Raw genomic sequence first — 24926 nt, 5'->3', positions numbered from 1 at the left:
GCACCAAAACCTCCCCACGCCCCCTCCCTCCCCCCCATCCCTGCCCATGTTTTGCTTTGATTCAGCTTTTGCCACTCTCAGCACCGTGGGCTTCCATGTCTCATAGCCAGCATTTCCTGCTGCCATGTGCTGGTGCTCATGGCAGGTGGGGAACAGAGCCGAGGGGCTTTCACCTATTCCTGGCATCCCTCGCCACCCTGGCTGCTGCATCCCCATCTCAACCTGTTCCTGTGGTTTCACTGGAAGTCTTGCAGTGTTTTCGGTTTTTTTTCCCTTTCGTTTTGTTCTCTTCTAAAGCCCTGTCCCCTCAAGGCTGCATATTGGATGGACAATTCGCTTAAGAAAACAAAAAAAGAAATTTCCAGCCCTTCTGTTCAAAGACAAAAGGCCTTAAAGCATAAACCCGGCTTAGGAAACAGCAGATAAAAGCAATTTTCCAATGATTGTCTTAATACATATTGAAAAATGTGGGCTTTCTAAGCTAAGCTCATGACTGGTTTGGGATTTTACTCATAACCTCGGACACCTGAGCACAGTGATGCCGTGCTCCTTCCCTTGGTCCAATGCACTGTGTGAGTGTGTGCCAGCTCCGGTTTCTGGCAGCACTTGTGCAAGAGAGCTGCAAGGAGGGAAACAGGGACATAAATCCACCCTGTGCACAGGGAGCTATCTGCCCGGCCCTGCTCTGCCGCCCCATCACTCTGTCGCCTCCGGTGTCTGCTGAGCCATGTGGGAGACGTTTTTGCTCCGTCCCAGAGCCTGGCTGCAAAGAAACCCCCACGTTCCTGCCATTCTTTGCCATTTAAGGATTTCAAACAAGCAGCACATCCATCGGAAAGCATGTGTGGCCGCCTCCTGGCTCGGCCCTTCCCACGGACGGTGCCAGACCTGACACTGGGGATGTGAAGAAGAGATCCGGCGTGCCGGACTGATGCAGCACAGGGTTGAGGACTGGGGGCAGCCAGATCCCAGCCCGGCCCTGAGGACGGAGGTTGGGATGCCCTGAGAGCATCCTCAAGGGAGGATGCCCCACGTGAGTGATGCCAAAAGGCAGAGTCAGTGGGAAACGGGGGCTGGGTACCAGCAAAAAAGCAAACGGAATAAAACAACAACAAAATCACCCCAAGCCGTGGTGGCAGCCTGCCAGTTCCAGCTGGTTTCATAAGGACACTGCAGACTAAAAATACACAAATACTCAGCCAAAAAACAAGTCCTATCTCCCTGCACAGAATCTGTCACCCAGAGCCCCTGAAAGGGGAGGATCTGCCAGTCAGCCATGAGCAGCAGCCCACCAGGGTTCAGGACTATGGTTCAACAGGTTTCCTCTGGGGGTAAATCGGAGTGTGTTTATTGGTGGTGCTGGCAGTTCCTGTGCTCTAAACAAAACCTGAGAAGACAAGAGACTGTTCTCAAATTCTGGCAGTGTCCCCTCCTTCAGACAAAGTAACTGCAGAGCAGCTCGGTGTTTTCTGCAGGCTCTCACTGTGGACAACCACTGCTTGCAGCCCATGTGCCTGTCCAGGCTGATAGCACCTCAGCCTCATGTGATTTTTAGGTTTTCTGCTTTCCAGGTTTACTTCTGCACAAATGAGCTTGGGCTACCAATGTTAGTCAGCCAAGCCATGGCACCCCAAGCAGCTTTATGATATTATTTTCCCAGATTTGGGAAGAAGAGAAAAAGGAGAAAAGAGATCATGCCAGCACATTTTCTGTTAGCAACAAACCATTTCCCCCTCTGATAAAGGCACTGGTGCAATGCTCCCCTTCTCTCACTGCTTTCCAGGCTCTGCTACTAACCGGCCCTTTGGAAAGGAGAGCACCAACTGCCCAGTCCTGCTGATGAGTAATTGCAGAATCAGTAAGGTTGGAAAGGTCCTCTAAAATCATTAAATCCAGCCCCAACCCACTCTCCATGCCTCACCCCTCAGTGCCACACCTCACCAACAAACTCAGTCCTTGCAATCGATCTCCTGGCACAGTCTGGTGGGATGGGGGGGGAGCGTTGCTTAGCACCCACCTTTGATATGCTGTGACATGGCCTGTACTCTGCTTAGGGCCAATAGCGGCAGTCTCTGGAGAGAATGCAACTAATCTGGGAGAAATTGGTTCTCCAGATGAATGAAGACTGAGGTTGGGATGCTGGAAAACATCAAGCTGATTTCAAAGATAACATTTTTCCCTCACAATCAGCCCTAGATGTGGTCATGTAACGATAGCAATTTCTTCATTTGTGACAATGGCACATTAAAGCCTGGGACCTCTACGAGGACCTCGCCTTGCTGGATTCTCGGAGGCTGCCATTCGTCTGGGCCCACATTGGTGGGTAACCCAACTGGGGAGCAGAGACCTCACTTCCCAGAAAAGGCCCCCCTACAGACCTGGCACGACCAGACACCACAGAAAGCCATTTGCATCTCGTTGGTGGGGATCCAGCAGTGCTGAAGATTCCAGTCAACCAGCTCTAGCCATTATGAGCTGTTTTGTTTTGCTTATCACAGGGGGAACTTAATTATTCAAAGTTGGTCATCATATTTACTTACAGGGGTAAATTAAACCATACATTCAGACAAATGTATCTACATCTCTGCCTCTGATGTATTTTCCCTGGACTCCAAGACACAAAGGTGGATTGTTCAATAAACAGTGCAGCACAGTCATACCAATTAATTGGACTGTTCCATTTACGCTGCTACTCCCTCCAATTAAACACAAATGAGCTCAAGTGACAGGCATGAATAAGAAGGGCAGACAGAAAACCATATCCTAATGCAAAAGCTGTGATAAGAAAATGAAATCCAGGCACCTGATGAGAATATTAATGCAAAACCTTGACCTATAATTCCTCTTTCCTCAGCCTGAGAGAGCCAGCGACAATGGCAGCTTATTAAAACAGACCGTGTCCTGATGGTTGTGCGTAAAGCCCACGTCCTGAAGCGCCATGATCTGAATGTTTAGCTTGCTGCCAACATTCGTTTTGCAGAGCTGCACAGTTCTGAAGCACAGAGCACTTGCATGATGTAATGAAGCCTGGATGTATCGCTTGCACAGGTACCAAGTTACGTCTTTTGGGCTAAATAGGATCAAATAGTAATGCCTGGCCACATGTAGCCTTCTCCAGAGCACCCAGTAAAGCAGCATTGCTGACTGCAGCAGGATTTACTTCTTTCCCCCTCAACCTCCATGCTGGTGAGCTGGCTGCAAGCAGGAGACTGCAACCATCAGGGAAGTGGGAATGGAAATGATTTTGGGAAAGTCGTGCGAAGGTCCATGAACAGGGGAACTGCAGGAGCCCAATTTGCTGCAGGATTCAGTCTCAAGGTGGGAAGGGAGGCAGGGCCTCCTTCAAAGTTAAACTCAGTTTGTAACTCAGGTGGCTCAGCTGCAAGTATTCCCAAGGCTGGAGATTTTACAGCAACCTGTTCTGGCGGTGCTCCGCTGGGGCTCACTCCAGAAGCAGATCCCTACATCATGACAATGTCTGGCTCCGACTAATGCGTGTTGCCATGTGGGGTGCAATGAGCACTGGCAAGGAAGATGATACTACCGTGCAATGACAATTTATTTGCAAGGAAAAGAGATCAGAAAGCAATCCCACATGAGCAGGTGTGAGAAGGAAAGCATCACTGTTTTAACCTGTGCTCAGCACGACACTTCCTTAGGGCACTGCCCAAGGAGCTCCTGAAAATGGGCTGATTGAAGCAGTGTCCAGTTGGCTTGAGATATCAAAGTTGTTAGCTACACTGGGGCAGCAGACACAACTGCAACTTCTGCACTTCTTTACGCTGCACTGAGGTCTGTGCTCCCCTTTGGAAGCAGCTCTCCCTCCCTTCACTCCCTACAGAGAGCCAAAGGCAGCGAATTTCCTAAGCCCTGACACCTCAGATGTGTGAAGATGGATGGGTTGAACATAGGCCTAAAATACTTTGCAGTTTCACGGTAGTTTCACAGCCCTGGCATTATCAAGTGATCTTTCAGTGTAGTTGGAAGCCAGAGAATAACTTGAGATGGATTCTTTTTTCTTCGTGTATATGTGTACTTGCAAACTGCCTCTGCCTACACATCTTGCCTGTATGGATATGTGCATGGAGGAGTGGTGCTCGTGTGGATGCTCCGTCTGCTCCATTCTGCTCCTCACATCTGAGGCTGCTCAAAGCAGGTCCCCAAACCTGGGTGCTCACCATCAGACCTGCCCTCCGCACTGCATCCCCTGACCAGGCTAACTAGGAGCTTGAGGACAGGAAACAAGACAGTTTTTAATTCTGAACAAAAGCAGGAGATTAAGGAAACCAGCTGGAAACCTCTATTTTGCTGATTTTGAAAGCAAAATGTGGGTCACAGATGTGCTTCCACAGACAGAAATTGGCTGGACAAGAAAAGGCATCAGCAGTGCCCAGGCTTTTTGATGATCAGAGGTAGATTTAGCTCCTAGGCACGCGGACAAGAAAGGAAGAGTAGACGAAGTAGGAATGAAAACATAATCAGGAGATTAGGAATGTGGAACTCAACCCACCCATAAATTTGCCTGAGGGAATGATGAAAAAATGCAGTAATGACCAATGATGAAACCCATGGCTACCTCTTACTCTCTTTCCCTCTCTTGCTGTCCTTGTTGTTTTACTTAGTGCTGCACAAGACACATGAGGATCCTTGCAGAATTTCCCCTCTTCCTCTGTCACATTTTTTCTCTGCAAGAGTGCTATTTTCCATTTTTCCTTTGCAGTAGATACAAAAACCCTGCTAAAAAGAGGCTGAATTTAGAGCCTAAAAGAAACAAAGCTTTGCAGTAACGTCCAGACTGTTAGGCAGAGCAGGTAACAACATGCTCCTGCTCATCTTTGACAGGGAGCTATTACTGAGTTCATGTTTAGGCTAATAAGAAATATTAAATCTATTTTCAGACAAATTAATGATAGACTAATAAGAGCCCTGCTGCTAGCTCTCACAGGCTGTTGATTAGCCTGAGGTTTGCTCTCCCAGAGCACGCAGTAGAAGGCCTTAGTTCCCATTTCAAAAATCAAGGTAAAGCACTGGGAGTGCAGCTCAGGACAAGCAGGGCAGTGGCCAGGAGTGAGCCCTAGTGACAGCACAGGGCTGCTTTGGTCTGGCAGCTCCGCCTTGTTGGAATCTGCAGGGCACAGGGGACAGCCACGATGCCTTTATCCATTAAATAAAGCAGATGCTGATGGCTGACCTTGCATTTAGTGATGTGGAGAAGCCCAGGCAGTGGTTCCTGGGGAGCAGAGAGGGGATTCGGCACAGATTTTGGTGAATTCGGGATGCATGTGACACGGTGGGGATGAAGGGCGCTGCCCCAGCTGCCCTGACAGTCCCACCTGTGCTGCCCTGCAGGTCTCCAAGTGCCTTGAGCTTTGTGATCCCAGTAGTGATCTTCCCTCCTGCCAGCGAGCATCAGCTCCTATGCTTGGCACCAAGAGAAACGCAAAATAAGGCAGATGCCCGTATGCAGGCAGCCCAACTTGCTATCATCATCTCTGTTTTTCACCTCTGAGAATTTCAGATTCAGCTTTTGTCCAGAATTTGTTTTTCTTAACCCTAATGAAAACCCATTTTGTAGTTACGAGTGCGTTAAAGCCAATATCAGTGTCAATAAAGACAAGTCCTTTCCCAGGAGAGAGAAAAAAATAGAAAACTGTCTCAAATTTTTCGCTCATGCAGAAGAAAACAACCTCGGAGCACCGAAAGATTAAATGAAAAATATGCCTCTTTTCACTGGGTGTCCACTGGGCGTGAATAAGTGCCAACTGAGCTCTCACTTGCATCACCATCTGGTGCGATGCACCAGGGCCCAGAGCTATGGCGGGATGCGCTGGAGTCCCAGTCCTGTGACAGCATCTCTGCTCCTGATGACGGAAACACCAGGGGCTCCGGATCTGGGCGTGCAAAGGACTTTGTTATCGTCAGCTTCACCAGCTGCCCTAGCGCAGAAACGAGAGTCCTGCCACAAGAAAAGGCACAGCCCAGGGCAGCAGAGGAGGCACAGCCCTCCTCCGGCTGCGTGTGCAACCATGGCTAGGGAAAGGGAGCTTTCCCTGAGGGAAAGGCCTGTATCCTCTTCTTCCCGATGATTTGTGTCACTGTCACAGCTTTGAAGGGTGATTTTTTGAGGGTCCCCAATTCTGGGAGGTGGAAAATGCGCCCTAAGTTATTTTTTCTCCATGCTTTATGCAGAAGACGTCTTTCTTGTTGGGTGCATCTTCAAGGCAAGCAGGTGAGCAGTAAAGCACCCCAGCACCAGCTCCCTGGGTGTGTGTGTCTGTATGCTCACCCAGGGACAGACAAATCCACCATTTAACCCCATCAAAAGATGCAGGCAGTGTTTTGCCAGGTAGGAGACACAGTTTAATGACGGAACGCAGCAGGTCATGTCCATGTCACTTTGTTCAGGTCACTTTGTGACCTGAAGGCCTCTTCCAGTCTGGGTGATTCCAGTGATTGTAAAAGGAGCAATGCAAAAGCCAACAGGCTTTAACTTCTCCTCTCCTTCCATTCTTTCTTCTACCATCACTTCTCTTTTTGTGCTGACCAGCTTGAGAGTTTCAGCGCAGCACAGGAGACTTTGTTAACAACGCCAGAAACAATTTTGTTGGGCTGCAAATGCGTGTAGCCATCACAGTGAATGCCACAGCACTGAGCCTCTTGAGTTCATGTCTGGAAACCGTTTGTGATTTCAGAGCTCCCGCTGATGAATTACCCAGCATCTGGTCACACTGGGAGGGCGAAGCTGATTGTTTTCAACTGCTATATTGCATGGAAGGAGAATCAAAATACTTTCCTCAAGGTAATTGGCTCTAAAACAATTGAAGAATTTTCCACAAGGTTGTAACGCAATTAGGACTGGCATTTTATATAATTTATATCTCTAATGATGCGTTTTTGCCATCACACGCTTGTTTTGTGGGGAAAAAAAAAGTGGCAAGAAAAGGCAGATCTTGCTGTTACAGGCAAAGGAATATTGATTATACATGGATGTCCTCCTAGCAGTGATTAAAAGTCAGCATATTTTGGAATCATCACTTAGATGTGGTTGTTTGCGGTGTGAAATTGTTGGGTAGGATGCTGTGACACCAATCACACATCTGCAGAGTTCCCGTTTGCTTTTTGGTCAATGCCAAGAGATGTGTCATCGCTCATGCTCTGCTGCAGCGCCGCAACAGCAAAGTAATTCTGTGTTCCCAAATTGCCCTGCCAGCTGGGAGGGGAGGAGATGGAGCAGGCTGCTGTTGGTCAGTGCCACCGCACAGAGCACAGCCATCAGCTACCCCCGTGTTTGGGTCTGTGTTTTGATGGCACTCTAAGCAGAGGTGCCAGGCAATGCAAACAGGCAGGCAGTCCCAAAGGGCATGAGTCAGCTGGTGGACCTGATGGCATGGGATACCATGAAGCCAAAAGCATGGACACAGCAGTCCCCTTTCACCACTGGGGAGCCTCTCTTTCTCTGACTATCAAAATAGACTCCCAGGGTAGAACAGTGAAAAGAATTACCCTGCTTGCTTGTTCCCTATGCTACACCATATTTTAGTGACTATTGTATAAGATGCGGCACAGGGCCAGGGGGACATTTTGCCTGGCTGCAACAGCTGTGATTGAAATTGTGGCACGAAATGTTTTATCCTCCTTGCCTAGGTAGGGACGAACAGATTGGAGGAATCATCATTAGAAATGGGCCCAAAATGAAACTGGGGAAACGCTCAATGTTTCCTCAGAGCCAGAGCAGCAGTTTATGGGTAAATGTCCTGTTTTTGCAATGGGATGAACCAAAGCCATAGACTGAATCACCATGAAAAAAAGATCTGGATGTGGTCCCTAATGGTACGGATGCCATTGACTGTATTGTGAGAACAATGCAACGCTACCATAAATGCAGATAATTTCCCTGTCCTTGGTTGTAATCCAGCTGCCTATCAGTACAGTGCATGATTATCAGAAAGGCAAAACCAAGAGTTGTAATGCCATACAAAGCAGGTGTCTGCACTCTTCTGTTATCTACCAGACAGGAAGAAACCATCAGCCACCTCTGTGCGTTGGCTGAAATCAATGAATTGGTTTGCAGGAACCTACCTTGAACAGCTTGAAAGCAGTTTGGAAACCTGGCCTTAGGGTCCTGGACTCCAGAATGGCCAGAGGGGAATATGACCATCCTGCTTGATCCTTTTTACCTTGCAGCAGTCCATGATACAGCATGCATTCTAGTTAGTTTGTAAGCGTAGCCACAATCAGATCTACTGCTGTAAGGAAACTGACGCTTTGGGGCTACTTTGGTTAAAACTTCAACAAATGCAGCTTCGTTACACTGCAGGCCATCAAAAGGGATACTCACTATTGGGCCGAGTCATTGAGTTGATATTCCCGGGACCGGTTGAAGCATTCCTGGATCCCAGAGTCTGCCCAGAGTCTCATCATAGCTGACAGCAGCTCTGGAGAGAAGGGCTCTGTGTCCTCCATCCGACTTACAACATCGCAGACCATCTTGGCATCGGCCTGCAAAGGAGAGTAACAAGCGGTCACACAGATGCTGGAGGCAGGATCAGGAGCCAGCCATTTCAGAAAGAGTTTGTCCAGCATTCAGCAGCAGGAGGCTGCACACAGCGGGATGGGGCTGAGGATCCACCCTCCTGCAGAAAGGGCAGAAGGAGGATGGAGCAAGGAAACCTCACTCCATAAGGGAACAGGTGCTTGTACAGCCCACCTCACGTCAACACCAATTTCTATTTAGCAGACAGAAGGAAATCCATGTATATACAAGTACATATGTTAGACTGTTACTGAATGCATATGCTGTACTGAATCCCCTTTTACCGAGCACGTAACCTTGCTGAAGCAGAGACCATCTGTACCACACAGGACAGCAGAAAGGCTTCAGAAGCAGTTCTTTTCAGACGCTGCCTTATTGCTTCTCCTGAATTCCTGCTCTTTCCTATGTGCCCATCTCTGCTCCAGGGCTAACTCATGCTAACACATAACACCTTGGCTGTCTGCACTGCTTTGTGACTCACATGGAGAGGAATCTCCTGTGGTTCGGGAGTATGGTGGGGAGGGCAGGGCCAGCTGGTGACTTTCAGATGCAATCTTTTCTGGTGAGAAAAATCTGATTCACTGGAACAGCAACTTTTCCTGGAGGATATTGCTCTGACACAACTCGGGTCTGGAAGATGTCTCAGATTTAGGATGGGAATGTCTAGACAGCCTCAGAGCAGCTGAGTGCAGCCCTGCTGTAAAAGCCCACAGCGGCCGATGCTTCACTCGTTTCAACTCCTGACCCACAGGTTTGCTTTGCAGTGAGTAGCCCTCCCACCCCCCCGACTCCCAAAATCCCAGGGATGGGATGCTGGCTAACCTGCAGAGTTTTTTTTTTCATTGCTTTGTTAAATGAAAAAAATAAAGAATTGGAAAAGTCTCATCTTTCTGCCACCTGAAACAAAACTAATTATTATCATTATAATTAATTGGCAAAGAGGAGCATTTATTCTTTGCTTACAGCAAACTAGTGAAGACAGCCTCCTTGTCTCATTACCTTTCCTTATGTCCCATTGGTAGCTCTCTATTTCTGTTCCCATACATCCCCAGCCCTGTGTCCCACTTGACCCAGCTCTCTGGTCAGCTGTAGGGCTCCCAAGGGACCAGCATCTCTCCCAGCAGCTGGGAGCACTGAGATGTACAGATGGGGAAGGCAACGGGTATGACACAAGCTACATGGCCAGGGCCAAAGCTCTTCTTCTGCAGCTTCTATTCATCGAAACTGCTCAAAAATCGCAGGGCACCGAGCTGCTAGCACTGCAGACAGAAGAGTTCAATACTCAGAGGAAGAGCTTCAAGTCCACAGAACATCAAGTCCTCATAGGCTGCAGAAGTCTCAGTACTGTACAGTGCCATCATCCCATAAAACTTAATGGGGTGGAGTCTGTGCTTTGAAGTCTTTATGAACATGAAGATGTTTTCACAGAACACTTAACTTAGTATTTTCCTGCCCAGAAATCCTCCTAGCCCTCCATACAGACTCTGCTCGTTTTAGAGAAGCCGTCTTGGTGACTCACACCTCAAAGCCAAGGCAAGCAAAGAACCTTGAAGGGTTCAGTTAATTTCAAAGCTTGTTTTCTGCCCCGGAGTGCTTCGTGAGCCCAGTGAATATTCATAAACCATCAGCAGGGCTTTTCTGCCCTGCTGCAGCTGCAATTCCTCTCCTTGCAGAGGTTCTGAACAACACATAGCCTGATGAAGGCCGGTCAGCTCAGCGCTGCAGGCTGGTTCACAGCACCCCTCTGCCTTCAGATGGACTGCGTGCTTCACAAGCTATCCAAACCATGCTGCAGCAAGCTGCTTTCACTCAGGGAGGGAGCAGTTCTCTCCTGTGTTACCTCGAATGTAGCAGGGGGATTTACAGGTGTAAGTCACAGATTGGCTCATCGGTCTGAGATGGCAAAGCAGATCTGAAGCTCTCCAGCTGTAAAGGGCAGGGCCTGGGCTGCTTCTGCCCTTCGTGGACTTAACTGGGGATTGCTTTGCGCCGGGATCAGAGGGAATGTCACAGCCATCACAGTGTGCTGGGAAAGGGCTGCCTCCCTTTTTGCTCTATGGGGATGTGCGGCCGTCCCCTGCGGCGTAATACTCAGTGGCTCTGAGCAGAGGATGTTGATGGACGGCAGTGACAGAATGGGAGCTGGCAGGGACAGGCATTGAGGCCACGGTCACCAGGTCTGTGCGGGCCAGCAGTGGGGCTAAGCTCGCTGTGCAAGGGTTGTTCTGAGAGATGCAAATGGAGAACGGCTGCAGTAGCTCTGCAGTCACCAGGAGTCTCATTTTGGGACAGAAAGCCTCCTTTCTACAGTTCAAGAGCTGAGTGCAGGGCATGGAAAGCACAGTGCCCCTGCTAGCACTGTATACACCGCACTGTATACAGCACTGGGTTTTGTTTTGCCAAGCCAATGATCCGACTCTCACTTTTGTGCACCCAGAAAAAGCAGAGAAATGAGTGTTTTTAAAAATACCCCTCTCTTCTCCCAAGGATAAAGCCCCTCTGCCAAGGAGCATGGGCTGCCCATAGGTTTAGGCATTTGTTAGGTTACTTAACGAGCAATTAAGGATCCAAGTAGAGAAGATGCCCCCTTCTCTTCTCGCTCTCCAGGCTGCATCTCACACTGGGAATGACATTAAAACCTCCAGCCCCCCCTGGGCCCAGCAGGTAGGTTTTTAAATACTGCCTGATTGACTTTTCCCTCGCTGCCTCCCCCGGGCCTGGCGCTCCCCCTTTTCCTGAGGTGAGAGGCACTGCGCCTCCTGCCACGCGCTGCGTCTGTACTGAAGCGAGCAATTAAATCAAGCACAACAAACCAGACCAAGAGTCCCCCCACGCCCACCTCGCAGCTCCCATCTGACGGGGATTTGGCTAATGAATATCACGGTGGTATTTCAGCTACCTCAGGAGCTAAAAATAAGCAGCAGCCTGCCCCTGGGACCGCTGGAAGGAGCCACAAAATGGTGCAGTGCTTCCTCCTCCATCGCTGCCCCTGCACTTCCCTGCCCGAGGTTCAGGGCTGATGCAGGAGCAATGCAGCAACACAGCATGCAAGTAGCATTCACCATCATGCCGTCAGGGCAAGGCTGTGAAGGGTGCCATAATCTCCAAGCAGACTCAATGATCTCAGTGGTCTTTTGCAGCCTTAATGATTCTCGATGACATGCCTCTAAGAGGTCTCGGCCATTGAGTTGTTTCCTGGGTGGCTGGGACAGCTCTGTAGCTGGGTGCCATGGGAATGCCTGGGATGATTTCACCCAGAGCTGCTGCATTCCTGGCTCTGTGCAGAGCTCCCTTGGGCTGGTTCTTGTCTGGTAGAAGTGTACGTGTCCCTTGTGCTTCCCAATACATCACACAGTTACATCCAAAGGCCTGGTGCTCCTCTTAGCAGATCAAACCCTGACCCCGAGCTGTTGTCTTCAAGTTATTCATTACCCAGAGCAGGATTTGTTCAGCTCTGCATTGCTTCCCATTGTGTCTACCTGCAGTGTGGCAAGTAGAGCCACACAGAAGTGGATGTGACACTTTTTCACCCTGTGCTACGCATCTATCTTTGCACTGGACACATGGTATGGACTCAGCTCCGAAGAGGAGCTGCTTTCTCACAAACCTGGGTGTAACCACAGTTATTTATTTGCCTCCCATATGCCATTACCACCAAGCACACAAGGTATGTTCAGCAAGCAAACTTATGACTTCACTTGCAACAACCACATATCCCAACTGATTCATCACCTTGCTGGGAGGAAGAGGGGCTCCCCGCAGCACTCAGACATTACAAACAGTCATATCTGTCTGGGAAAACTAGTATTTTTCATCATGCACACGTAGACCAGTCCTAATTATTTGCTGCTCCTCACCAGCTATGATTTGTGCCTGCACAGACCACCAGTGGAGCTGCTTTCGGCCTTGCTGCCCCATCCCTCTGACCATCCCAGGGTAAATCTCAGCGATGACACTTTGAAGCTGTCTGTACATTAAATAGGGGATTTTTTTTCCCACTAAGCAATCATTTTTGGGACGAGGAGACTTTCGGGAAAAGGCACAGACCTATGCGAAGCTATGTGGTACAAATCTGCTAAACTCTATGCAGCTGCACTGACTTCCACCCACAGGAGAGCTGACCCACTGCGACACATTGCACAGCGCTTTCCTTTTGGCAAACCAAATCCCAGTAAATATTATTCTTTGCTGTTATTTACTCTGATTAATCATATTTGTCACTCGGTCTGTCTCAAAGGTTACCACGGGGGCAATTTCCTCTGGTGGCTGGCTGTACTCAGAGCTGCATCTCATAATGTTTCATAAAATCCGTGCGGTGTGGGAAGAAGAGCAAAATAACATTCTGCTGGGAGTAGTGCAAGAAAAAGCAGAGACATGGTGCTAGTTATCAGCAAGGCTGATAACTGCAAAGGGTGCTCCTGGATGGGACCTTCCTGGGGTCCCAGCCCCTTGGGCACAGTGCTGCAGGGGGAGAGAAAAGCAGTCCTGTCACTCCGGGGCAGAATGTGGCTCATAAACCAAAACCCTCCTCCTCCGAGAGCAGCTCAAAAACACGGACCGTGTTTCACAGCTGAAGTGTGGCTGCATCACAGCAGAAGCCAATTATTTTCACAGCATTCACAGCCTGAATGAATGCTGGAAACAAAGCAGAGCTGGTGACTACGCCTCTTCCAAAGACATTCAGGGCCCAGCTCCAAGTCCATAGAAGTTTTTGCAGACATGGAATAAACAGTCACACGTATGGCTCTCCCCCTCACTCAGCCTCTCCTTCTCACACATCTGTTTCAGTGCTGACCTCTGAATCCCTGGAAATACGCTGTGCATCACAGTACTGACAACCATCCCACTTCTCCCTCTGCCTTCCACCCACCTTCACGTCTCACCCCACCTCTGCCTGGCACCTTGCTTGGGCACACCAAGGTGAGAAACCCTGCAAGGCACTGAGCTCCAAAAGCGGCTGGGGCCCATCCACTGCCTTCAAACCTGTTTGGAGCGGGCCACAGCGCCGCGCCAGCCATCTTCAGCTGTGCTTGGGAACTGGAGCCCACAGAAGGGCTGGGTGACAATATGGTGCCAAGGAGCTTCTGGCTCGTGGCAGATTGGTTTGCACGGCAAACCTAACCTGACAGCCACGGTGATGTGCAGAGCTCTCCTCCTGAGGCTGCACTGTCTACATAGCAGTTAGTGAAGCCCTGGGTTTCGTGGCCTTCTGGAGCCAAGATGGTGCCATCGTCACCTCCAGTTGCCTGGGCCAAACAGCTTCTGTGTGTCTGATGCTCAGTCTAGGATCATGTTCCTGAAACCTCCTTGCTGCTGTGATTTCTGTTTGCTTCTTCCTGTTCGGAGAGACACTGAGCAGGTCTGATATCAGACCTTATTGCGGCTCTGAAGCAGGACATTTGCTCTGTCTTCGGTACTGCCTTCATTCCTAGCCACTCTATGTGGTTCCACAGCTGATCCAAGAAAACTGGCTAGCTCCTGTGTGGGTACAAACCTCTTTTCCCACACCGTTTGCTTGGACCTGCTCACTGTCAGGCAATCCAGGGACCAAACTAAAGCCTTGCGTGGACTGGATGAGGGAACTGGGCTGCCAGTTGGCTGCCTCCATTGTACGAGTCCTCAGAATAAGTCCTGAATCACAAGCTACAGTGAAAGGTGAGGAAAAAGTGATGCCATCCTGGCACAAACAAAACACAGCTGATAAGGCTTTCGTCACTGAGAAACCGAGAGCCACTGCGAGATCTGCCAGTGCCCCTCTGGGGACAGGATGCTATCTTTGATGGGTCCTCTGACCTACAGACACAGAGCAAAAGGCCTGGGGAAGGGACCTGCCAGCCTGAACGTTATCCTCTGCTTACAGAAATGGCTTCCAAGACATTCAGGCACAGAGCACTGCCCACCAGGGAGAGGAAGAGACGGAGAGCCACAGATGGGGACATTAGTCGCATGGCTTCATGCACTGCAGGGAAGTGCTCCAGTGCGGCGGTGAGGAGGGGATTGGAAAGGATGAAGAACAAAATCCTTGCAGCGTGCCACTCTTTCGGCTCCGTTCTTCTCCTCTCTTTTAAAATCATCTCTGCTGGGGGAAAGGCCATAGAACTTGGAAGCAGTGGAGTGCTCATTCTGCACCAAAAGGCAGGGAAATGTCTGATATCCCACAGTGGGAGTGCCGGTGGGGAAATGCATTGGCTCCCACGATTTGGAAAATAAATGATCGCCCTGCAGTCATTGCAAAGGGAATGGCCGAAGGTGAGTTGGATGGGAGTGACAGGGACTGGGAACACTAGGGTCCCACGGAGTGCTGGGTTCAGGAATGAACCATGGCTTTAGCCTGCATGTTTTCCACTCTTTGAATGTCTTTAAGATTTTCCACACCAGCATCCCTCCTACTTAAGGGTGGCGGTGCAAAGATTTTGTCCTGAGAGCCTTCCAACCACAAACAGAGAATGGGCACTGTCTTTTTAGCAGAAGGGTTAAACAGCCCTGACAGTGAGAGTATTCTCAGACCAAGCAGGATTTCTTTAACACCGCTGGCTGAATGCCACTCGTGTATGATGATTTACAGGGCAGTGCCTCCCTGCTGGGAAGCCGTACGGTGCTGGAACCCAGTAATTAGTTTAACGTTCAGAGCTTGATGCTGAATGGTGGGTGCTAATATCCACTCCACAATTAATCCAGCAGATTTACCAGTGCATCACACGATGAAGGACTGAGTCTGTGGGTTGCAGTTATGTCCCCGAAGGAAGCACCAGCGTTCCAATCAGAAAGAGCCTTGTTTCACTTTACAGCCCTGTTTTACCTCATGATTTGTGTTAAAGAGGACAAGGTGGGCAGGATAAAATAATCCTGCTAGATTTCAGCTCCCTGTGGCATCTTCGTTACCTATTTTCTTCCCTGTAACCCATACTGGCTCTTGCATTATCTGGCTCTGGATTTCCATCTGTTCTGTCCTGAAACAGCCACACCAGGGTCGGTGTGGTGCCCACAGGGGGGGGTATTGAAATTATTTCTTGCATTGGTGGTGGGAGACCAGGGATCACCGATGCCAAATAACAGTAGATTTTCCACTTGGCAGCAGAACTTTAAAATGAGATGATGTGAAAAATCAGCTTGGATCAAACATTTTCCTTTGCATTCCACCATAGACCCAAAAATCTGCAAAAATTTAATTTGGGACCCAGCCGAAACACCTTCCTTCAGCCCTACCAAAACACTCTGCTTTATTTGAGTTATTCAAGGCATAGCATATTATTATTTTAAATGTTAATCTGCAAACAAAACCCAAATCTGATTCCAAATGGACAAATTCATCAGAACAGATCACTCTGGCCTTTCAGGAACAAAAAATCCTTTTGAAATATCTTCTGAATTTTCAAAGAACTTCACCTTGGCCATGACTACCTGCATGTTTTAAACAGATTTAACAGATGTTTTTGTTTTCTTTGAGGCTGCTTTTTTAGGACATTCACCATTCATCAAATAATGCTGTCCAGCTCTAGCAATAAGCACAACAGGACCCTGCTTATGAGCAGTCAATGCTTATTTACAGTTTTAATTTGGATTCTCGCCACAACTCTCCACTTTTCAATCTGTTACTCCTTCATCTCCTCCCTACAAGGTGATCACTGCTGAATGCAGGTGAGGGGTTACCCACATTTCACTTGAGCTTTACATGAGCCAAACGAGGTTTGTGACGTCTGACATCTACGTACCCCACGAAATTGTGCCAAATATGGCTTCCGAAATCCTGCAAGGCTGCAAACACCCGAGGGTGTTTGCTTCAAGCTTGAAGATCTTTGGATGCCTGCAGGGCCACAGAGCAAATCACAGCAAAGCAGCCCCTTCCTCCTCAGACTCCAGAGAAGAGCAAAGAGCATGCAGACATGAGACGGATGCAAACAGAGCGGTGGGAATAATGCTGGAGAGATGGGCGCTTCTCTTCCAGAAGAAGCAAAACAGTCTGAGGAGGATTTCTGGTTGGGATGCACGTACGCAGGGCAAGAGGACAGGATGGCACTTTGCTGTCCTGGCAATGGGCTAAATATTAACTAAGCGTGCAGCACAAATGGCAGGGAGGGCACTTTGGGGACTGAGTCACTGCTGCGAGCGTGGCTTCCCTCATTTGTTTAAAATAATACTTTGGGAGGAGGACCCCAGGAAAATGGCAGCGCTTTACACAGCTTTCCCTATCAATCCCCAGTGCGTCACTGCCTTTGACTACACCATTCCATTTTTTTTGTTTTTTGCTTTTTTTTGGCCTGAAATCCTGGTGGAAGTGCTCGTTGGCAGGGCACAGACAGGAGGAGGAGGAGGAGAAGGCTGGAAGAATCTTGGGCGATCTGTGGTCATGTCCTGCTTGTTCCTGCCATATCACTGTATGCCAGGCTTGGCTCTCTTGTCTGCCAGGATGAGGGCAAAACAGAGCAGCTCTAGGATCCCAGGTGTGAGCATTTCCATTGCAGGGGGTCTGTACTCCAGGCTACTGACAAGAACTTCCTTGTATTTTCAGAGAGGGCGGATAAATGGGACTCCAGATACAGCATGAGATGGCAGGTTAGTCTGTAAAATGACACGTTAGCAGAGAAATATCTTTATAATGGCTTAACAAGAAGAGGCAGAAATAGGCTGGGGGCCTGGAAGAGATCTTTGATGCTGTTGTGGTTATTTATTATTTATTCTGCTGGCAGAAATATAGCATCAAAAAATGTCAAAAACAACAGGCCCATCACCTGTTGTAGCTGGATTGGTCCTACATCTCTAAGTACAACACCAGGCAGTATTGACAAGAAACTCTGGGAGAATGGGAAGGGGAGCCTCAGATCTCTAACCCTGGGCGGATGAGACAGATTTTTTGCTTACCAAAAGGGGTAAGAAAATGCGTGAGCATCCCACCAGCCTGGGCACCTGGGAGTCTCAGCAGTGATGGAGAAAGGTGAGAAACAGCAAAAGCCCTCCCTCGTGCATAGCCATGATCCATGTGGGGAACACCGGGTGGATCCCTAAAGCATTTTCTGCTCTTGCAGAGCTTAAGCTGCACAGGAACATGGTGACAGTAGTCAAGAAGGGTAACACCTGCAGCTTCTCAACCCCACAATTAAACCCCAGCGGCTGTGACCTGATGGTGCCCAGCTCACAGCATCCTGCTGCCGTGTGGTTAGGCGGTTCCTCCTTCTCTGCTACATGCCATCTCTGACTGCGCCAGCACGCAGCTGCAGCAGCTGGGAGCCCTCTCACCATTGCAGATAGGAGGAGCGAGCTTGATTCCCTACGGATTTCTCAAAAGTAAACTCCTATTTTTCCACAATGTTTGTGGAAATACTTCAAGCACCAGAAGGGGATTAGGGACGGGGGAGTCTCTTTGCCCTCACCCTGCGGCACAGAGGAGAATCGGCAGGAAAACCTCGGAGCAGAGACCTTTAGAGTTGCCTACGAGTCCGGGTTTGGCTCTGCCACCGTTCCCAGCCCCAGGAGCGCTCCCTGGAGCCGCGGCTCCCCTCGCAGGCGTGCTGCACCGCACCGACAGACCCAGCGGAGCGAGCGGTGCCGGCGAGGCGCTCGCCTGCCCTTCTCCCTTCTCCTCCCCGGCCACTCTGCGCGCTGGCTACGAGCCTGCTGCAGCTTTGTGCTGTTCGTAAAAATAACCAGAAGCACTCGGGAGCAGACAGAGCAATCCCAGAGACTCCGAGCATCGAAGGGGCTTTGTTTCCAAGGCAACATCTTGTCTCCTAGCTGCAAAAGGCCACGGGAATGAAGGCAGCCTATGGAAAATGAATAGCTCAATGACAACAACAAAAAAAATCTGCTGGGGAGCGCATCAGAGAGGGGGGGAGAGGGGTGTGCTGAAGGGGGCCAGGAAGGATCACGCCACGAGGGGACGGGGTGCGATTTATCTCCCAGGAGCACGGTCCTGCCCCCATTGAAATGCATAGCACCGCTTCCACCGCCTTAATGGGAGCAGGGGACCTTGCACAAATCGGCTATTCTTTTCTTTTCCCTCTTTTTTAAGCTGCGGTGCTTGAAGATTGGAGCTAGTTAAAAATAATCCATTGTCCGCGGCTGAGCTTGCCCGGTCCCGGGGGCTTTGCGGCTATTGATGTTAACCGGGTCCCCGCTGCCTCCTGCCCCCGCCCCGCAGGGCAGCCCTCGGACCTTCCCATCCAAAGAGGAACCTGCTTTCACCTCTTTTTAAGGCTTCCAGAGCTGTGTGAACAGCCGTGCGAATCCGAGTGGTGCGGTGGCTGTGCTAAGGCTGCGCCTAACGGGGTCGAGCTTCTGCAGGGACTTCGGAGCCAGCAGCCAGCACAGAGCACGGGGGGCTTCGGGCCCGGGGAGCCCAGCAACAACACTGGTGTCCCACAGCACCTTCCTGCACAAGGGGATGCCGGCATGCCTGCGGCTCTGCTGCGGTGCTGTTTCGTGTGCACATCGCCCTTACGTAAGTGGCTGCAGCAGCAAAATGCCCCCGGGACCGTTTATGGGATTTATGTCAGACTGGGAAGAGAGGCTCACCAGCGCGAGCAGTCTGCCTGCAGATGCCCTGCTCTTGCTTTTCCTTTCTCTCCAGTCTCATGGCAATGCCTAAAAGCTTAGGACTGAGCCGTCAAATCTTTCCCTCTGCATCCTGGGAGGCAGCGTCGAGGCCCCATAGCGCACGGGGAGCGACTCAGAGTGAGCCGTGCAACCTGGCAAGGAGCTTCCAGGGTTCCTGCTGCGGGAAAGGGAGCAGGAGGAGGGAGCAAAGCTCCCACGTGAGCCAAAGGTTTGGGAAGGAAGAGCTGCAGGCTCAGCCCCACGTGGGAAATGCTCCTTTTGCACTTTTTTTGCACCCTCTGCTGTGGGCAGAGCATGAGCGGATGGATGACTGCTATTCATTGTGACATGCTATGCAGAGCTCTATCTGAGCAAGTTTTGAGACTGAGGAGGTTTGCTTCTCAATCTCTCTCCCTGGAATGTTTTTAAGGAACTCCTCTGGAATTGCCCCCATGGAGAGCAAGCCTGGGCAAATAAACGAGAGCTCTTGGGGCTGGACTGGCAGGGACAAGACTTGATGTTCGAGAATCAAGAAGTCATCCCAACAAATAGCCTAGAAAAGATGTGTTAAATAGCAACATAATACGGCCAGGGCTACGATGGCTTCTTGCTATAGAGGCCTGTTATGATTCAGGAGGCGCAGAGCTAAGGATGTCACAGCCTGGTGGTCATCTTTGATATCAGATCTGTGGTTGACACCATTTGCATCAACATCAGCACAGCAATTTTACCCCTTCCCACTGTTCCTTCTTCTTATAAACACCAGTTGAGTGTATCATACACTTAGTAATCTTCTGCCTTGAACTCCTCTGCAGCATGCCTGGCCCACCTCAACTTTCATCACTATGTGCCTGAACTTCGTTCCTGTATAGAATGATTGTTATAGATCAGGTCTAATTTTTACCTGCAAATACACCAGGATCATTCTTAAAGCTCACAGCCCACTGACAAATGCCATATATTGCATACTTGCACCAGCTCTCAAAATAGTTCATAATATTAATACAAGGGTTGGGATTTTCCAAAGCACTCAGTATTGACCTAACTCGATTCACACTGAGCTCAACTGTAGATTGCTATCAACAGGGAACAATGAAAGCTCCTGAAAATCCCATTGCTTGGGTGTAACAGAGAAAATAGACTTTTCAGGATGAATTTTGACTGGTTTGTTAAAAATTCTGATCTGGACTCAAAACGGATCAGCTTGGATCTCTCGTGGTATTTGCACACACAGGTTTGCCATCAAGTCTGAGTGAGTGAGGGGTGGTCAGAGCTAAAATGCAGCCCTCCAGGTGACCAGCTTCCCGCTCAGTGTTTGCTGGCTGATTTCTCCCCTTGTTTAATTTCTTCAAACAGGTGACAAGACAGCTGTTCCCTGGACTTAACACAATGTGCTGAGCACCTGTTGCACAGCCTGGAGCACATTGACCCCTACCTGATCCCCAACTCTCCGTGCCGCCCTGTGCTCTGGCTGCCTGAGCTCCCTTGCTCCCTGTGTGCACACACAGCTGGGCTTCAGCCCTGCACAATGCATGCTCAGATCTCTACAGATGCAAGTTGTCAAGTTCTCTTTTAGCTGATATCTTCAGGTCAAGCTGGAAATGCATTTCCAGCCGCTGTTTGCCTATCAGAATAAAGATCTCCACAGCTCCCCATCACTTCTGGTGAGCCACGATGCTTAGTAATGAGGCCTCTGATGGAGCAGTGGCATGTTCTTTTGTCCCTGCCAAACCCCTGCTCCTCCTATTCAGCCCAACAAGATGCAAAAAGCCTGGCGCTGCCAAGACCCTTTCAGCTGCCAAAGGAGAAGCACTAATCGAACAAGGAAGGCGTTTGCTTGGTGCCAGGCTCCAGCCCCAGCCTGCTGCCCACCAGGCACAATCCTGGCTGGCTCCAGCTTCGCCCCTTCCCACCCAGGCACCAGGGCTGTGCTGCAGAGATGTGTGGGCTCATCCTCCCCCTGCTGCCTGGGCTGGCATGCAGCGGGCACCCTGCATGCTCATCCACACCACAGCCTGCATCCGTCGGTGCTTTTAAAAAATCCCTTTCTGTGATGCCAGCTTCCTATCTTTCCCAGCGCAATCCTCCCCGCCATCATTTCCCACAATGGATAGAAAAGCCTCACGCTGTGCCTTTCACATCCCTTGGGCAGCACTTGTGAAGCCTATTTCGCCTCCGTTTTGCACTCTGCTTGGTCAGAAAGGAGGGAGGCTCACTGCTGGTTGTCCATATGAGTATTTCAGATACCGTATGGGTCACATTCCATAGCACTGCTGTCGGGTTGGAGGCACTGCCCTACCTGGCACCCAGCTGGCATAAGGCAGCATCACTGCATTTATTCTGCTGCTGCCTGACACTGATTTATACCCTATGAGGATGAGGTTTGTTTTCAGCTGCATCCCAGTCTGCTTGTCCTGAACATTCTTCCTCCTCTTCATTTTTAGCGCTGGCATTAAGTATTTAGAGCATAAAATGACTAATTTGCCTTTCTGCAGCCCCTATGTTTTGAGGTCATTTGGGAATTGCTGAAGTTGCCACCTACAGCCCAGTGAGTTTATTAAAGGGATCTTCATGTTTCCACAGTGCTCTGTAGCCCAAATAACTTCGTGCAAGGCTCTTGTTTGCCATGGAGCCATCGCTGAAATGGCTGGAGCATGGCAGGGCTGAGCAGTCTGGATGCCACATCACACAGTCAGGGCCAGAAGTGAGAAGGCCATGCTGCCAAATGAACAGCACCAAGTTATCTCTTTCAGCTGGACTTGCTCCAATGCTTTTGGCATTTCCAGAGCTCACAGACACCGCAAAGAGTATTTAAAGAGGCAAAAAAAGTAATTTGCACGCTTTGGACTTGGGCCAGGGCTCTGCTGTAAGTGTTTCTCTGCTCTTGCAAGGAAGCGCTGTGGGCATTTCTGAGGTTGTGGGCACTCAGCTGCTTGGTTCTGCATCTCTCATACCAAAAGAACAGCTCTGACCCCCAGCTCCCCACACTGCTGAGGCCCTGGGCTGTCGTGCCGCCCCATGCTGACCTGTTCCCTAACTCTACACCACAGCTCTTCCCTTCCCTTCCCTTCCCTTCCCTTCCCTTCCCTTCCCTTCCCTTCCCTTCCCTTCCCTTCCCTTCCCTTCCCTTCCCTTCCCTTCCCTTCCCTTCCCTTCCCTTCCCTTCCCTTCCCTTCCCTTCCCTTCCCTTCCCTTCCCTTCCCTTCCCTTCCCTTCCCTTCCCTTCCCTTCCCTTCCCTTCCCTTCCCTTCCCTTCCCTTCCCTTCCCTTCCCTTCCCTTCCCTTCCCTTCCCTTCCCTTCCCCCTCTGGAGCAGCCACCAACTAGCTGCATCTGTAACTAACGCTATGCTGAAGCCCCAGAGATGAGTTTGTCTCCTTCTCCTGCAGCTCCTGTTCTGCCATGGCCTGCAGGAGGACATTCTGTGTCATCCCTACTTCAGTGCATTGTCCAGATCCGGTCTTGCCTTCCTTCTTCCCCTTCTTCCCTCTTTACTTCTGCAAGAAGCTGACAAAGCCCCTCAGACAGCAGAGCCTTATCAAACAACCAGCTGCAAAAAACCCTCGAGCAACCAAACCCAACAAACTGCCTCCCAGCAAACTGCCCGACCGCTGGCAGAGTCACGATTTAATAAACTCTCCCATTTTCGTGTTAGCTGTCCTCGTCCCCCAAGCGGGGCAGTGAGCACTGCCAGGATTGTCTGTAAATATTTCCCCACTTGTGCGTGCAGACTGTTCTTCCCTTTCTGCGTAGTGGATGAAGATGGCTGCTCTGCCAGCTCACCATGTAAATTTAATAGCATTCCAAAACCTCTGTCCTACATAAATGTGAATGTATTTCATCCGAGAGGAATCTGTTTGTGAAGGAGCGGTGCTGCTAAATCATTCAGAAGATTGTTGCTTCAAGAACTCACAGGCAGCAGCGCCTCAGCTATTGCAGCTCAGGAAAGTGGAAGGAGGTGGAGGAAAAAATGAGCGGGGATGATGGAAACCTCTCTAAATGAAGGAGCTGATGCACTGAGATCAACAAGGTGCAAGCAGGGCAGTGCCAGCCGGCAGGTCTGCTCCCGGGAGGACACGGCAGCTGCAAGCAGCTCCACAAATTATTCACTGGCAATTGCTTTCTTGCTGCTGCCCTGACTTATTTACACTCTGAAAGATTTCTGAAGTGTGTTTATTTAAGAAAAATGAATCCAGAGGCTCTGGAAGGGGAGCAGAGCCTCGCAAAGAACTTGGCCCCACCACGATCCCATTCGTTTCCCTTGTTAACCCCTGAATGGAAGCCGAGCCAGGCGGCACAGCACGCTGAGTACTCATGCATTATGCATCAGCACGTCAGGAAATTCTGATCTGATGGGGGTTGGAGGTTAGGAGACATTTCTGTGCATTACTGTACTCCTCTGTGTCGCACTGGAGGATGGAGAGACTCTGTGGAGGTGGAGGAAACTGGGGAATGAGAGCTCCTGCTCCCAGACACCATCTGCCACAGTGCAGATGAGTAGAGCCATGTTTCCTGACGGATGTGTGCTCCCCCGACAGCGGCTCAAGCATCACATGCAAACATCCTCAGCAAATTCAAGCATTTCAACCCCTATTTTGCAAATTCTCTGCTGTCTCTGAGCAGTTATGTGTCATCAGAACATGAAAGTACTCGAATCCCCATCTCAATGTTAAGTAATGTAATTCTAGGAACTGTAAGGATTTCAGAGAAGGCACAGGGTGCGAAGAGACTTGAACAGGAACTTCAACTCCTTGCTAAGCTTGTAAAACAGCAGCTCACAGAGCTCCGTGTTTCTAAGCTGTTTTCAGTCATGTAATTCATGATGCAACTGAGTATATCTGCATGTCTGTCCTTTACTGAATCATCTGTTCTCCAAGCAAATGGTGAAAATGAATTTGCTTTTTTTACACCTGCAAATTGCAGAGGCAAATGCACTGCATACGCAAGTGCTGTGTTTTTAGATGTCAGCCCAATCTTTCAGAGGGCATAATTAGGCAGATGCTTATCTGCCCCTGATGAGCTGGATTCACACTGCAGTGAACCAGTGCACTCTGTAAAGGAATCCACGGGATGCACGTACCTCTCAGCAGGAACCTTGTTTGCATTTTGGAGCCTCCTGACAATGGACACTGCTGTCTCAGTTTTGGAGCAATGCATCTGAGACTGTCAGCATGATGGACAGGTGCATTTGAGTCTCAATCCTACCCTCATCCGGGTTAGAGGAAATCAGCAGGGCCTCAGCCTGGGAAGCAAAGCTGTGTAGGTCCAAGCACATGGGTACATATCATATATGGGTACATATCTATGTGGATCACGAAATTATTAAGGTTGGAAAAGACCCCTAAGATCCCCAAGTCCAATCCCAACCCATCCCCACCGTGCCCTCTAACCACGTCCCTCTTGAACACCTCCAGGGTCAGTGACTCCTCCACCTTCCTGGGCAGCCCATTCCAATGCTTCACCACTCTTTCACTGCCTCCATGTCTTTCTTTTAATGAGGGACCCAACGATGAGCACAGCACTGAGGTGCAGCTTCACCAGAGCTGAGTACAGGGGGACAATCCCCTCCTGCTCCTGTTGGCTGCACTATTGCTGACACAAGCCAGGATGCTGTTGGCCTTCCTGGACACTGGGCACACTGCTGGCTCGTGTTCAGCTTGCTGTCAGCGTCCCCAGATCGTTTTCCTCCACAAAGCTTTCCACTGTGCCCTGACACAGAACCAATGCACGGGGTTGTTGTGACCACAGTGTAGCGCTTGGTCTTGTTGGACTTCATCCCTTTGGCCTCAGATTCAGCCTGTCCAGATCCCTCTGCAGGGCCTTCCTACCCTCAGGCAGAACAACACTTCCTCCCAGCTTGGCTT

General features: G+C 50.0%; 1 protein-coding gene across 3 annotated transcripts in view; it reads right to left on the bottom strand.

Moving 5' to 3' along the window:
• GNAO1 (G protein subunit alpha o1) overlaps positions 1-24926 on the bottom strand; it is a 116888-nt gene that overhangs the window by 30047 nt on the left and 61915 nt on the right. For all 3 annotated transcript variants that reach the window (XM_048958557.1, XM_048958555.1, XM_048958556.1), the window contains exon 4: positions 8339-8499. In XM_048958557.1, the coding sequence (XP_048814514.1) occupies positions 8339-8499 (161 nt within the window). The remainder of the gene's footprint in view (positions 1-8338; positions 8500-24926) is intronic.

The sequence above is a fragment of the Lagopus muta genome, chromosome 12, assembly GCF_023343835.1.
Source record: "Lagopus muta isolate bLagMut1 chromosome 12, bLagMut1 primary, whole genome shotgun sequence".
Classification (NCBI taxonomy): domain Eukaryota; kingdom Metazoa; phylum Chordata; class Aves; order Galliformes; family Phasianidae; genus Lagopus; species Lagopus muta.
Note: the sequence above shows the minus strand (reverse complement) of the source record. Positions and strands in the feature narration are given on the sequence as shown.